Source organism: Carassius carassius, chromosome 35 (genome assembly GCF_963082965.1).
Source record: "Carassius carassius chromosome 35, fCarCar2.1, whole genome shotgun sequence".
Lineage (NCBI taxonomy): Eukaryota > Metazoa > Chordata > Actinopteri > Cypriniformes > Cyprinidae > Carassius > Carassius carassius.
In genome coordinates, this window is record NC_081789.1 from 26,775,532 (window position 1) to 26,791,526 (window position 15,995).

General features: G+C 35.9%; 1 protein-coding gene across 13 annotated transcripts in view; it reads left to right on the forward strand.

The window, feature by feature from the left end:
- LOC132116440 (microtubule-associated protein 4) overlaps positions 1–15,995 on the forward strand; it is a 59,184-nt gene that overhangs the window by 20,325 nt on the left and 22,864 nt on the right. For 10 of the 13 annotated variants that reach the window (XM_059525261.1, XM_059525262.1, XM_059525250.1 and 7 more), the window contains 4 exons: positions 2,889–2,969; positions 3,920–4,006; positions 6,432–6,629; positions 11,134–12,345. In XM_059525261.1, coding sequence (XP_059381244.1) covers positions 2,889–2,969; positions 3,920–4,006; positions 6,432–6,629; positions 11,134–12,345 — 1,578 coding nt within the window. The remainder of the gene's footprint in view (positions 1–2,888; positions 2,970–3,919; positions 4,007–6,431; positions 6,630–11,133; positions 12,346–15,995) is intronic. The other 3 variants (XM_059525259.1, XM_059525260.1, XM_059525263.1) reach the window with 2 other exon arrangements.

The window sequence follows — 15,995 nt, forward strand, 5'->3', positions numbered from 1 at the left end:
AGTAAAAGCTGGTATTTACTGTGTGTGTGTGTGTGTATGTATATATATATATATATATATATATATATATTTGCATTATTAATTTAGACTAATATGTGAATGTTTTGTTGTTATTATTATTATTTTAGTGGAACCATTTATCAAAAATGTGTCATTTCTTAATGACCTGAAAGTTTGGATTTTTTTATACATATTTATTTTTGCATTTTATTAAACATATGCAATTATGTTTGTATAATGATTTATATTAGAAATATAATATTATTCATGTATACATAAAATATAAAATATATATATATATATATATATATATATATTTTTTTTTTTTTTTTTTTACAGAGAGCTGATAACCATTAAAGTGAATTTTTTTTTCTCTCAAAAAAGTTGTAAATGAATGTTATGAGTGATCTAATGCTGTTGTATAATGTCTGTAGGTGAGAGTTTTAGTCAGTGGTTGCAGTAATACGTCCTCGTCTCTTAATTCAGCTTTACTTGTCTTCCTCGAGTCTAATCTGAGCTGAGGTCAGTTTTGAGGGTGTTTCTCCTCTGATGAAGAAGCTGTTTCCCATAATCCCCGTCTGCAGAGGTGCTTTTGCAGATTTGGGATGTGTTTTAAATCATTGCACAAGCGCTGTAATCCTGAGGAGCGTCTGCGGGGTCAGACTGAGGTCACCCACTCCCCGTCTTCTTCTTTCTGTCCTCTCTAGACCTCGCTCTGTTCAACTCTTGAGTATTATACATCCTGGAAGACTCCTAATTGGTGGCCACAGTCCTGCTGTATTAAATCATTTCTCAGCTCTGTGAGTAAATGATTGAGACGATTATAAATAGGATGCGGTGGATAGAGGTTCACCCAGACTCCGTGTCAGTGCTCTGCTTCCTCTGGCAGACGTGTCACGAGATGTGGATCGTCTGCTCGGCCAGTGTTTCAGTGCGCTGACGGCGTCCTCATTGGCAAAGACGTAAAAATAGACGGGGTCTGTGCGGCCTATGGGACGTTTGGAGGCACACACACCAAAACCAGAAAAAGAGACAGAATCGCTGTCCACAAAAATATATATCAGAGAGATTCTGGGGGTAAGACTAACGACATCGAAAATAAACAAACACACAAATAAAGATTTGGATCAGATTTGGATAAATCACTCAGCGTTCTGAGGACACAACCAGTAAACCGTTAATAATAATAATTATAATAATAATAATAATAATAGTAGTAGTAGTAATAGTAATAATAAATACTGATTGTTAATCATGACATTTAAAAAAAATAAATAATTTTATTAATCTATAAATTGGGTTATATGTTTGTTTACATATGGTGATGATTATTATTATTAAAAAATAAATAAATAAATATGTATATGTAAGAATTTCATTTTTACCACTATGTAATGATTTTTAATTACCAAGCAGATTTTCTTATTATTATTTATAATAAATAAGTACATTAAAAATGTATAATTAATTAATAATAATGTTCTGGGATATTTCAACTTTCTGTCTATGGCCCACATGCTGTTCATTATCATGGAGAATAATTTGAACCATGTCAAAACTAAACTAAATACATGTGTAACGGAAGAATGACTACCAGAATAATTCATATTCCTGTTGAGCTTCCTGTGGAAGTGCATTCAGTGGCAATCAATTTCCTGTGGTCCATACACATTTAGTTGAAATAATTGCTAATAATCGTTGAGCGTGTTTGATGTGTTAGTAAGTTAACTGCACTCCTCAAAGTCGAGCAGCCTTCATCAGCGAGGAGAACTAAACAGGACGTGACAGTTTTGGGCTAGACAGCCATGATTTTTTGGCATCTTTTCCTCTTTTGCTCTCTCGATTCCCGCCAGTTGTTGATTTCCCAGCATGCTCAGCCTCATCACGGACGCCTGCGGACAGCCTGGTGATGGGTCATAGCTCGCCATAACCTACCAAAACACATCTTCAGTGGCATCAGAAATACTGCATAAATGTTTCTTCTGCTCACCAAAGCTGAAATACAGTAACAAATATTATTTCCCATGTGAATACATTGTCAAATGTTACTTATTCCTCATTCCCCCAGTCTTCAGAAATCATTCTAATATGCTGATCTGCTGCTCAAGAAACATTTCTGATTATTATCAATGTTGAACACAGTTGTGCTGCTAAAATAAATAGCATTTTGTTTTTCAGGATGCACGATTAAATGGAAATGAAAAAGAACAGCATTTATTTGAAATGGAAATGTATTGTAGCATTATACTTTTAATCAAATTAACGCAGTTTTCCAGGAAATAACAGCTTAAGTCTGTCCGTAGAAGACTAGGAGTGTTGCACATTGACAAAAATGAGAATCAGCTGAATTGCAGCAGGTTTTCAATGAAATACAGGAACTTAAGGTTCAGTAAATGATGATTTTTGGATGCATTTTCACTTTTGCAAAGAAGCTGTCCGTCTGATTCTGTGTCCAGATGCATTGGCTCGTTTATTTGGCACTGTTAACGAGGCTTGTACTGTCTGTGGGTGAGATTGAGTGTAGACCGAGCTGAACCCGTCTCTGACCCCCAGGACCGGTCCAAACACTGCTCTGTTTGGGTTCCACTTCGGCTTCGGTCCTGTCGAGTCGTTTCAGCGTCAGCCGCTCGTCTGAGGATCCGCCAGAGGGGTTTGTGGGAGGCGTTCCCATCCAGAACCGCCACTTCGGATCAGGATTGAGTCTGGAGGTTCCCCACACAGACGGGACCATGAGTTCACAGTGTGCCAGACACAGACACGTCTCTGCACTTTAACTGTGTGTTAACTCTAGTGTGCATGGGGATAGCATGCTGACTGTTTGATATGTTGAAGGCATGGATCGTAGTGTGCCATCAGAACGGAAAAATGATTTCATGTCTGTGTTACAGGCGCCGTGAATCCACTGATGCCACAAAGAGAGACGTCTCTTCAGACTGAGCAGCAGACGTTTGGGACACACTTACTATCAGGTGAGTTTATCTGTGTAGTAAATAAAGCTTTACCAGAGTTGTGACGTACACTTGAAGATTGAGTCCACGATGCAGATGACTGTAGTCCAGAACTGACCACTTAGACACAGTTTGCTGTGTGTTGATGTCGTTTAGATGCAGGGGTTTCTTCTGTAATAGATTCAGTGGCAATAACAGACCAGGATGGAAAACACTAGAAAGACCTACAGCTAAAGAAAATATAGATGCAATCAGATTCAAATTTATTTCTAAACATTTTATTTCTTTTGTCTTTTAATGCATGCTTTATATTTTTAAAATTTGATATATATATATATATATATGTATGTATATGTATAGCCTGAATGCACTGTAAGTCGCTTTGGATAAAAGCGTCTGCTAAATGCATAAATGTAAATGTAAAAGCTGAAAAACTAAACTCAAGGCATCTTTCAAGGATTTGATGATATAAAGCTCTGAGCACTTCCTTTAGGAGGAATGCTTTGTAAGTTGCTCTTGATAAAAGTGTCTTCTAAATGAATAAATGCTCCTGTAAATCCGGCCTGAAGTTCTTCCTCAGAACTGTTTTGTTGTATCTTTAGTATGATTTTGTTGTTAGTCACAGAAGTTGTGTAAAGTCAGCCAACATTAGCCAGATGGAGAACAAGTTTTCCGGTTTAGTGCACAATATGCGTCAGATTAACAGTGAACAGACGGAGACAGTTTCTTACTCCAATTATATTCTGAAACTAGGATACTCTGTTTTTCTGGTCCAGCAGGTGAATCACAGGAGCTCAAACACTGACCGAGTGTTTCTTTGATTTAAATGTCAAGTGAACATTTACATCTGTTTGTTTCTTTGACTAGTAATAACCGGCTGCTTGTTTCGTCTCAGTAAAGCCTCTCAGAAAACACTGGTCACTTCTCATTGAAATGCAGCGCACGCTCTGTTGTTGATCGTCTCTCTCTAGACTCAGCGTCTGCTTTTCCTGATCAGTGGAGCTCACAGTCCAGCGCTCCACAGATGATGGACAGCAGCCCGATTGCAGCCTTCACAGGTGACCTCTGAACCTACATCACCTGATCTCTGACATCACTCCACCTCCAATTATAGTGTGCAGTGCAAGCTATATTTCATTTCAAATTTAATTTTGATAGTTTTAGCAGTAATATTTGCAGTAATGATCATATATTTTTGTTATTATTAGTAGTAGTAGTAGTATATAAATGTATGTGATTTTTATATTTTATAAAAAAATAAATATTTGTATAATAACAAATTGATAATCATAATAATTAATAATATATCCAACTACTACTCTATTACAGCTAATTATTGTTATTGTTATTATGTATTAATAATTTATTCAATACTGTAGAATCTTCAAAATCTTTTATTCATTATTAAATATTTTATAAAAAGTTTAATTAATTTAGCTGTGGTAGTGATAGTTTTAGTAGTAATCCTGCAGTAATTATCATATTTCTATTATTATTTATTATTAGTAGTAGTAGTAGTAGTATATTTTTATTTTAATATCAAATTAATAATCATAACTACTAATAAATCCAACTATTGTATTACTAATAATTATTAGCAATTTATATTAATAATTCATTATATATCGAGATATATATATATATATATGATCCATGAATACTATATATTCAAATAAAAATCAGTGATTTGAAATTGAAATAATATTTCACAATATATCTGTTTTTATTGTATTTTTTGTCAAATAACTGACTTTTAGTTGTTTCAAACTAAATTTAATTAACTTTAAATTTGATAAAAGCAATAAAATAAAAAATTCATATGGGGGGGAAAATACATGAATACATTTAAATATGAAATACTGCAAAATGTATAATATAAAATATCACAGTTTAATATATTACAATAAACTACAGTGTATAATTAAAAAAATTATAATTAAAAAATTAAAATTATAAAAATATAATAAAATATAATAAAAATATATATGTAAAAAATTATAATTATATATATATATATATATATATATATATATATATATATATATATATATATATATATATATATACTTATATATATATATATATATATATATATATATATATACTTATAAAATTACACAGTAATTTTGACTACATCTTTAGTCATTTAATTTTGGGCTGTATATAGATAAAATCATTATTCTAATGCAATTAAACTGATTTCCAGTGCTTGCTGCTTGAGGCTCGTTAATCACACACTTATATTTGTCCAGTGTCATCTTGTTGAATCTTTCTCCGGCTGTTAATTAGATTTACTAAAAGTGTTTGTCCAGCTAAACAACACCCCTAATTACCCCTGACCTCGTTTAATGCAGATCTCACATCATCTCCTCCTGTGATTCCGGTTTTTAATGCGATACACATCTATCTACAGTAGATATGTTAGTTATCGATGTTGGGGAAGGTTTAAGTCTGTGGTAACATCTCGTAGAAAGTCACAGACCAGAGCTCCAGCATCTCTCTGGTCGTGTGCTGATGAATAAAGATTTGATTTGATGTAACCCAGAGCTTTTATTCTGCACTCTAATGGGCCGCATTAGTAGTAATGCTAGTAATGAGAACGAGCGTGAATTCATTAGCAGGGTAAATGAACAGGCCTGTTTCTCTCAGGGAAGACAATGGCTGAGGATGGCGCTGGTTTGAAGGGGCTCTTGGGAGGTGATGAGTCACGCTCACATCAGAATTCAGCTCAGATGCAGCACCTGTTACAGACTCGCTCGCTTTCTGCCAAACGGAAACATGCATGTGTGCAATCTTTATATTTCATGCATATATCATAGAAGCATCTCAGCTGATGAGATCGTATTTCACAAAATACATTTTACTTAAAGCCTTAAGGTTTTTTTTTTTTTTAGACCATTAAATTGTTTTTGCATTGTTAGATTGTTTCTTAACGACAATTAAGTAGAGGCTTCTTGCATTTTTGTCAGGTAGGTTGCCAAGTGTTTATTAATATTTAATAATCTATTTAATTAATGTCATGTGCTTAATACTGTGAAATCTTCAGTTATTTATTTATTAATACTTCATAAATTATTTTAATTAATTTTAACAAATAATGTTATAAGTTAACCATTGTAATACTTAATAATAATTATTATAACTAATATTTTTATCGTATTTATTAACTGTATTAAACACCTTACATACTGTAGAATCTTCTGCTGTAGAATCTTTTTTTATTTTATTTTTTTATTTATTGTTTTAATAAACATTAATAAATGTAATGTTAATATTGTGAATCCTAGTACTTCCACTAATACTAATTATAATAATTTAGTAGAAGTAGTAGCACCAGCAGTGTTATTTATAATAATAATCATAATAATGCATTATTTTAATGATTCATTCTAAAAATGAATCTTGAACAGTCACAAACACTTGGTATAATAAAATAAATATGTCATGTATTTGACTTCTCTCTGAATGTCTTTGGACTCATAGGTTTGTCTGAGCCCAGTGTAATGACGGCGGTGATCACAGGTGCTGCTCCTTTCCAGACAGAAAGTTTGGTTCGGTCTGGTTTGACTGAAGTGCATGAGAAACCTATGAGTCCAGCTGCTCAAGCCACCGAAGCCCCCAAAATAGCAGCTGAACCCCTGGCAGCCACGACACCCAAGAGCCCACGGGACACACCTGCAGGTACAGAACGAAGATCTGCACAAGACCATTATGATGTGGAGCGTATGTCAATATTACATACACTCCATGTGCATTATGGTCTCAGAATTTATCTTTAGCAATAAAGTCTTATTGCATATAATTCTCTTCTAATACTGTTCATCTCCTTAATATGTAATGCTTTCGCTCATGTACTTCCCATGTGTTTTGTATCAGGGATTATGGGATTCCTACAGGAGCCCCTGTGGAGCAAATATCTAATCTATCAGTAATTAAAGCTTAGGCTGTCCGCTGGGGGGCATTATAATGAGTGCTAGCCTGAGTTACGTTATTAGTTGTCCAAACCAGTCAAATCTATCCACTCTGGTATCCCAGGGGCCTTTAGGCCTCCACAGCTGTATGGGGTTAGTACAGTGCAGCTGAGACCCAGAGTCATGCCACTGGTTTATATCAAGCTCAAGAACCAGATTCTGCCTCGTTTGATGCTCAGGGCTGGTTGTTGGTGTGCAAAACAGTGTGTTACACACCTAACAAATAGAGGGTCAGACCTCATATTAACTCAAGCACGAGTCAGTTATCCAGTGCCTGATCGTTTAATCTAGGGCTGCAACTAACGATTATTTTGATAATCGATTAATCTGTCGATTATTTTTACGATTAATCGGTTTATGTACTTATATTTTAGTTTTTTTCCATTTTTTCCCCCCCAAGTAAATTATTAATAAAGGGTCTTTATCATTCAGCATAGATTTTTAAGAGATTTTAACCATTCTGCATTGTCATATCCTCATCAAAAATATACCTGGAGTTGTTTTATTGTGTTAGTAATCCTTTGTCGAACTCTTCTGCAATCAAAACACTGACCCATACTCTAGCAAATTTCACAAGGAGATTTAAAATAATGTTTTCACCATGGCAGTCCTTAGAGCTCCTAAAGTAGTTTAACATCCTGAACAAAGCTTATTAAGGAATCTTTCAGAACATATTTTCACGAAGAATAAGGATAAAACAGAATAAGATTGCAGTGCGTTGTATTTTATTATTTACTGGGAAACAGCTTTATAGCTTATGCTGTGAAATTGTAAACAATCCTTCGAATAAAGTGCCAATGGCATGAAACCTGAATGGAACTCACAATTTAAAGTAAAATCCATCAGAAGGTTGTCCAGAAAAAAAAAATCGGACACACACAAAAAACCTGCTGTGTGAAAAAGAGCAGTGAATACTTAGAAAAAAAAGTGCATTTCAAATATCTTTAAACATTTACCTCTCTCATTCAGTCATAATTAGGCTGCACGACTGAATTATGAAATGGTAAACGACAAACTGATCACAGAACATGTTTGTAAAGCTTTAAATGTTAACTGTTAAAAAGCAATGTTATCAGCTTTTACAACTAAACATTTGCAAACAACATTGTACTGGAGAATCTGCACAAATAAAAGTCTTAGGGGCCGTTCACAAATCGCTCCTAAAAACGCGTGGAAAACGCTAGGCGCACCGCTTTCTCCTCCTTTCCAAAGCGCTCGTGCAGTTGCGCCCCTGAGGCGTCTGCCTTTGCTAAGCAACCATGACGTGCTCTCTCCTTGAAGACGCGGAAATTTCAGCAAAGGATAAATGGATTTGCAGCTCTAAAATTGCTTGCAGTAGCTCTGCTACTAAATTTATTTCAAAATGGAAATCCATATACAGCTATGATCACCTGTTCCTTCATCTTGACTGAGATTTTAACGTTGTTACAGGAAAGGATGAAGCTGATTATTTAGTTCTTGTATTTTGAAGGCTTTCTTCTTTTTTGAAGGCTCAAAATAAAGTACTCCCACATCCTGCTGAATGCTGCAGAGACGCTGTTCGGGAAGCACGTGACATAAAACGAGGCCAGCTATTGGCTATTCGCTACTTCTCCTGCTGTACTGGCTGAGTAAAACCTCCGGTGGCTCATTACTGCCACACTTTGGTCACCGCAGATTTGAAATATGCACGAAATAAGCCGCTAACGGCAGATAAGTTATTTAGCAACGAATCGATGACTAAATTAGTTGACAACTATTTTAATAATCGATTTTAATCGATTAAATCGATTCGTTGTTTCAGCTCTAGTTCACTCACCCAGATGGAAATTAATGTTGACATCATCATGTCAATGGCTACTAACTGTTGGGTTACCAGTATCCTTCGAAATATATATTTTTTTGTGTTCAATAGACCAAAAAAGAACTCGTTCAGGTTTGGAACAATTTGAAGGTGAGTAAATGATGACAAGACTTTCTTTTTTGAGTGAACTATCTCATTAACAGTCACAGATGGAGTGTGTCCCATAATACATTGCACTCTCACAAAGTGCAAAGTTCACCCCCATCGTTCTGAAGAGCACAGATCCGTCTGTGTGATTTATCTGAGCGTGTCATATCAGGACAGATTGTCAGGAACAACATGCTTCATGTTACAGACTATCCCAGCTAACAGAAATATTCTACGTTCTAAGTGCTAATGTTCCCTTTCGGTTATCAAAATGTTGTTTCTACATGATCTCTGCAAGTTTAAAACATAAAAATGTTTTAAAAATGTATTTTGGTAATGCAAACATTAAAGAAACGTTCTACTACATTCACATTATTTTAAGTAGTGCTGACAAATGATTAATCGCGATTAATCGCATCCAAAATAAAAGTTTTAGTTCTCTCTCACACACACATAGACGTGTGTGTGTGTGTGTGTGTTGTATATATTTATTATACATGAATACACACACATTCATGTATTACATTACATGTTTCATTTATATATTAAATATTTATATCTGATATAAATTGACTGTATATTAGTGCGGTCAAACGATTAATCGCAATTAATCACATCCATAATAAAAGCTTTTGTTTACATAATAAATATACACAACACACACACACATATGTTATGTGTATATATATATATATATATATGCTGCCATGCATGTGTATATTTTAGAAAAAGCATGTTACGTTTGTATATTAAATATATTTATATACAATATAAATTATATGAATATAAATATATACATGTCATGTAAATATTTTCAGAATATATACTGTATGTGTATGTCTTTATATATACATAATAAATATACACAGCACACACACATATATTATGCAAACAAAAACTTATTTTGAATGCGATTAATTGCTTGACAGCACTTCTATAAATATATACATGTACATACAAGTAAATATTTTCTAAATATATGCTGCATGTGGGTGTATTTATATACATAATAAATATAGACAATGCACACACATATATTATTTAAAGAAAAGCTTTTATTTTGGATACGATTAATCGTTTGACAGCACTAGTTTTAAGATTTTTCAAACATTATGAAAATGTCTCTTTTAAATGTTCTGTATACATTTTTAAACAAGTAACATTTAAAAAAACGGTACATATCCAACGAAAATGTTTCAGAATTTTTTTTTTTTGATGAACAACGTAAAAATAAAGTTTTTGTGCTAGGAACATTATTAAATACCAGGTAACTCTGAATGAAAGTGCTATTAATGTTTCTTGAACGTTTGATTATACCTTTAAAAGAACCTCGCCACAGCGTTTGTCAAAGTTGGGAACATTTCCTGTTTTAGGACAAAGATATGTGGGTCAGTCAGGCTTGCCATTTATTATACGAAAAATCATCCTGCATTACTTTGTTCCTGTGAAAATTAAATCCCCACAAATCATCTGCTCGTTATTTCGGATAGAGGACTAGACCTTGTAAACAAATGAATTATGCTTGACATCAATTGCCCAGTCTGTTTCATGCAAATCTTCTGCAGAAATGTAAGAGACAATGACTTTCTTCCATTAATAAGACTTGTTTCATAGTCTGTCTTGAATGTCTGTTTTGTCATTTTTACTTTTTTTTACTTGAAAACTAAAAATCTGCTTGTACAGTAAACCAAAGTACATCCGTATTCAAGATTCATTCTCTTGAAGTCTAATATTTAAGTAGATTTTTCTTGTATACTTTTAATGAAAAATTAGACCACATTCCTATGAAGAATGTTTTTTTTTTTTTGCAGTTCATGAAAGTTTGTTTTAGTACTGTTTACATGCTTCAAGATTGTTCTTCAGTTACGGTTTATGTCATGTAACCCCTCATTTCAACCTTAATTTTGAGAAATGCAATGAAATTTCAAATTCTTGTCAAGCATATCTCTAAATTAACTTCTTCATTATAGAAATTAAACCTTTACAAGATGTTTCATGTAATAGTTTTTACTATATTGCAGTATAATTGAAATATTGCCCAGTGAGCATCCAAGGCTGCAACTATCCATTTCTAAAACTAAAATAATAATAATAATGCATGCTTTTACTGTTCTCTATTTTGTGCTACATGTACACATTGGTTAACATCTTAAAATATGTTCATAATTGTTTGATTTTGATTGTAAGATTTAGCAAATGTGGTGATTGATAAGTTAGGAAATGTGTGAGAGAGCATAAAAGGGAGTTAGTGCTGTTCTAATTTCAATTCTTCTTTGCATACGAGGTGTCTTTGGTGACCACTGGTCCGATGAGGCCGGCATTCCATCTGACCTGCCCTTCACGCCCAGCGTTTCCACCGTTATTAGTCGCCATGCCGGTCCTTTAGTAGAGAGCAGCCCACATGTCACGGCCGACCCTCAGTGGTCCCCAAGAGATAGTGGGGCAGGAGATGTAGAGGAAAGGGAAGGTGAAGGATCTGACCGTAAGAAGGAGAAGAAGAAGAAAAAGCGGAGACCCAGGGATGAGGTGTACGACTTCCCCACGGATGTGCAGGGCGAAAGTGCTTTATCTGACAGCCCCCACCAGCAATCCCCACGCAAGGAACGGGACCGAGACGGTGGGTGGGAAGATGGCGGTCACTTTGGGGGGAGAGTCAAGAAGCCAAAAAGCCGTAAGAAGATTCCCGAGGAATGGGCGATCCATGCAGAGCCCTTTGTCCCTGCTTCGGCTTGCATGCCACAGGAGTTCGCAACTGATTTCTCCCAATCACCCCTTGAAGTTGACAGTGGACTTGTGTCGCTTCCTGAGGACTTCACCGATGAGAATCTCATTCCTATGTCTCTTACCCAAGATCTTCTATCCCTCACGGCCACTTCCCCACCACCCTCAACACATGTTGAACCTGCAATGCCCTCTCCAAAGTCTCCCGGACGAGCCCCCGATTTATCCCCCCAGCACCCCTTGTCCATGTCATCTGGATTCCAAGATATCCTCATGGAAACACACGATTCTCTTGCTTGCAATCTCAGCGACACTCAGCCTTTCGTCTCTCCTTGTGCGACCTTTGAGGAAGCAATCTTTGGACAAGATCAAACCTACACCACCCAAGATTCACCATTAAAGGAACCCCAGGCGTCCACCCCTGGAAGCACTTGTTTTGTACCCCCAATGGAAGCACTGATCTCGGCACCACCGTTTTCTCCATCTGGACCTGTGTGGTCTCTTAATAACCACAGTCAACCCTTTGATCTTGAAGGTGTTGCCTTTGAGACCCCGGTTCCTGCACCTCTGCCTTCGCCCAAGAGCAAAGTCCCAAAGGAACCCAAATCCAAACAAGGCAAGAAGCCCGGCTCATCCTCATCAAAGAGTCCAACCTCCCCTGAAGCAAAGTTGCCATCTCCCCAGAATTCCGGACTAAATCCGGCCGCTCCACCGTTCTTCCCTAGTTTTGCAGAACCTCGGGAGCTCAAAGCAGGAGCGATCTTCACTTTGGAAGGTTTGTTGTGGATGTTTGGGAAGTGGATCCACGTAATGCATGGCTGAGTGGATTCCAAGCCTGAGCTTGAGTGATTTAAAATGTGCACCGCAATAACTAACACAACACCTATCAGCTGGAAGCAATGGTCAGGGTTCGCTCAAAGTGAGCTGGCTTGGTTTTGATTGGGTGTTTCTTCTACAATGAATCAACAACTGTGTAAACAAGCAAGACTCCCCCTTCCCCTCCCCTTTAACCTTGTGATCCAGGGTGTACACTACTAATCCAAACGCTTTGGTTTGCAGTTTGTCGACGAGGCGTTGTTGTTCCCTCGCAATTTTGCATCTCTGCTGTTGTGATTAGTTTCTTATACTAGCACTGGTGACAACTAACAGTGACAATCTTCTTCTCTCGGTTTCCCACCACCCCTTCATATTTCTCTTCTAGCACTTTTAGAGTGAATATGAACCACCCTTATCACTTTATGAATGTATACAAAGTTCACTAGAGTTGAAAGTGATATTTTTTCTTTCTTTTTTCTCCTCCATGTTCCCCGACATCATCTGTTGCGACACACCAATTAGGTAAGTCAATATTTCTTTTGTTATTGCTTTCTCTTTATGATGTCTATTGTGATTGCATTGTGTAACCTCTTTCATTCATAACTTCCTATACTTTATGAATACTTCCTACATATCTTTTATTGCTGTAGTAGTCTCATGACTACTTCAGAGCTCCTAAAGGTCCTTATTTGATTGTGAAAGTTGGTTATTTGAGGCAATTTGAGTGGTTGAGAGGGTTGGTGATGCAAGAGTTTAGCTCTATGCAAATTTGTAATGATGCTACAACCAATAAGAGAGCAGATTGTGAAATGCTAGTGGGTGCAGTTGGCGACATGCAGTGATTATAATCATTGTCAGAGTCTGAATGCCTCTTCAAAGTAGTTTGCAATGGAAATTAACTACAGCAGAGCAAAAAAGGTCATGAAAGTTGTCCCAAGACAGGAATGCATTTTGGTTTTAGGACAATGAAAACTATGGTGAAAGGTTGTGATCCACTTCAAATGTTGACAAGTCTTAAATCCAAATTAAGGGAATATAGAAAGTCCTTGTAGCTCTATAAACAATTTACTAGCTTGTTTTCAGTAAAGCATTTCCGTTCAAATTAATTATAAACTAGTTTCACGAGTGCCATCTGTAAAAAGGTATCGGAAAAGGGCAGGATGTTTAGTTTTAAGCTATTTAACTCAACTTGAAATAAAACAATTGACTTTAGTTTACTTTGAGTACTTTTTTTTATGCTATTCAGTTCCTATTGACACTTCACAATTGTTTGAAATCAAAAAAGTGTGCTTCACTTTGAAATGCATGACATTGTGGAAGTAAATTGGGCTGGAAATGTGCTTTCATGTAATAAGCACAATGTAAGCTACGCAACTGTAGAAACAGTGTAGTATCTGAGAATGGCTGACTTCTGGTTTTAGATTCTGTGTGTAGCGCCATTATTATAGATAGTGTGTGTGTTTGAGCGTGTCTGACACAGCTGTCTCTTTTAGTTCTTTGTAATTTTCAGCTCTTTCTCCAGTGGGGAGGGACTCTGTCACTGAGGGAGCTACTTATACACTCCAGGAGACAGAACATCAGCATTCGGTGTCAGACTTCCCAACATGCAAATTAATGACCGTGTACCGTAAAGTGTGTGTGTGGTACTGTGAGCTCATGAGATGAAAATAAGGAAACCGTGTGAGCTCAGTGTCAAATATCAGTTTAGAGTGAATTCTATTAATCCATGTTGTGTTGCCTGCAGTAAAACTCCATTTGGTGTTTGTTACCACGGTAAATGTTTGAGTAATTTAGTGACTAAACAGAATTTTCAGCACTTCTAGAAAATACATTTAAGTTATACATCATATGGATCATATTTCTTGTGATCATTGTATTATGAATGACCAATTTTAGTTAAAATTTTAGTAATTTTGTGCATTTGTCATAGTTACTTATTAATCGTATAATTTATTAAACATTCCTAATTAGCTTTAATTTTATTTCTTAAAGTTTATTTCAGTTACATATTTAATTTGATTTTCAGTGAATATTTTTATTTTACTTTATTTCAAATAATATAAATGCTTAAATGCATGTAATGTGTAAAAATGCATGTGCAATCCATCAATTGCTTGGACGCACATCTTTAATGTTCTAGTAAGATTTCTGAGTGAGTACATCCTGTGAGCATCTCTGAATGATGCTGATTGTTTTGTGTCATGATGTCTTTTGTGTGCTTGTGCTCTTGTGAGTCTGCGAGCCGCTGGTGATGGCCAGAGACATTGATTGTGACTTTGAGTAGCATGTGTTGTTATGAATGTAGGAGTGTTAACACACATACAGATGCTTAGTGACTCAGCTCAGATGCTTCTGATGGGAAAACACTTGAGGTTCGTTGTTTCTCTGTGATTTGGTGTTTTTGATGCTAGTTTACATTTAATTGAGATTCATTTGGGTTTTTAAACTGGTATTATGGAGCAGTGCTATTGTGTGTTATCCTATTGATTGTGTCGGTTATTTTTTTTATTCTTTAACTTTAGCTTTATGACTTTAACCAGCTCTTTACTCACACTGACCTAATTACAGCACATTGAATTGCTGTTCACATACAGCTTGCTCTCAGATAACTCTCAAGAGAGGTGTTCGGTTTATTTTCATTTATCCAGTTCACAGTTTTTCATTGCTCTTTTTTTTTTAATTGAAAGATGAATTCTAGTCAGAATTTCTTGAGGTTTAATGTGTTTTATTTTATTTCTTATGTGCATATACATCGTACAGATGTCTTATGCATCATAAAGTCTACTTCTGTTTCTGAGTTTTTTTTGTTTTTTGTATTTTTGTTAGTTTTTTGTCCAGTTGGTAAGTTAGAAATGGACAGTCAGAAGAATCCATTTAGTGTTTACTGCAACATTCTTCTCCTTTAATGTGCGATTCTCAGTATCCTACACTAAAAGAGAGGAAAATGCTCCAAGTGTGGCAAATATTCAATATTGCATTAGAGTTGAAATGCAATGGAAAAACATTCAGTATTGTTAAATTTGGTTGTACTCCATCTGTCTGTTTGGATAGTGTGTTTGTAATGCAAGGTTGTGTGTGTTTTCATATCTGTGTCATACATAGTAAAAGCACTAAAACAGGCCAATAGATTTGAGTGCTGGTGTCTGGAAGCAGATGCTATGTGTGTGTTTTTAGAGGCCAGAGGTTTCCTGAGGTTGTGAGTGTCAGTGCAGGATTCAACAGGGAGGATCTTACATAAGTAAACCCTGCTGAGATCCTTCACAGGGTGAAGACAGGGAAAGACGGGCGTACAGGCCCACCAGCCTCTTGGCAGAAAACACCTTCTCGAGTCGATGTTTGACAGAGATGCAGTGTGAAAGCTCCCGGGTCTCCAGCACATGTCTTTTTTTGGATGTTGTTGGTGTTGTGGTGCAGTGTGATTGCGGTAAAGGACAGATCATTTTTCACAGCATCATTTTTGTGACTGTCAGGTGTCAGGAAAAATAAATAATGTAGCACTAGATGATCTGGAGATATTGCTGCTGGCTGCTGAACTGTACTGGTGGATCATTGCAGACCTGAACCAAATTGAATTAATTGAAGTACGTCTACATATTTGTACTGTTCAAA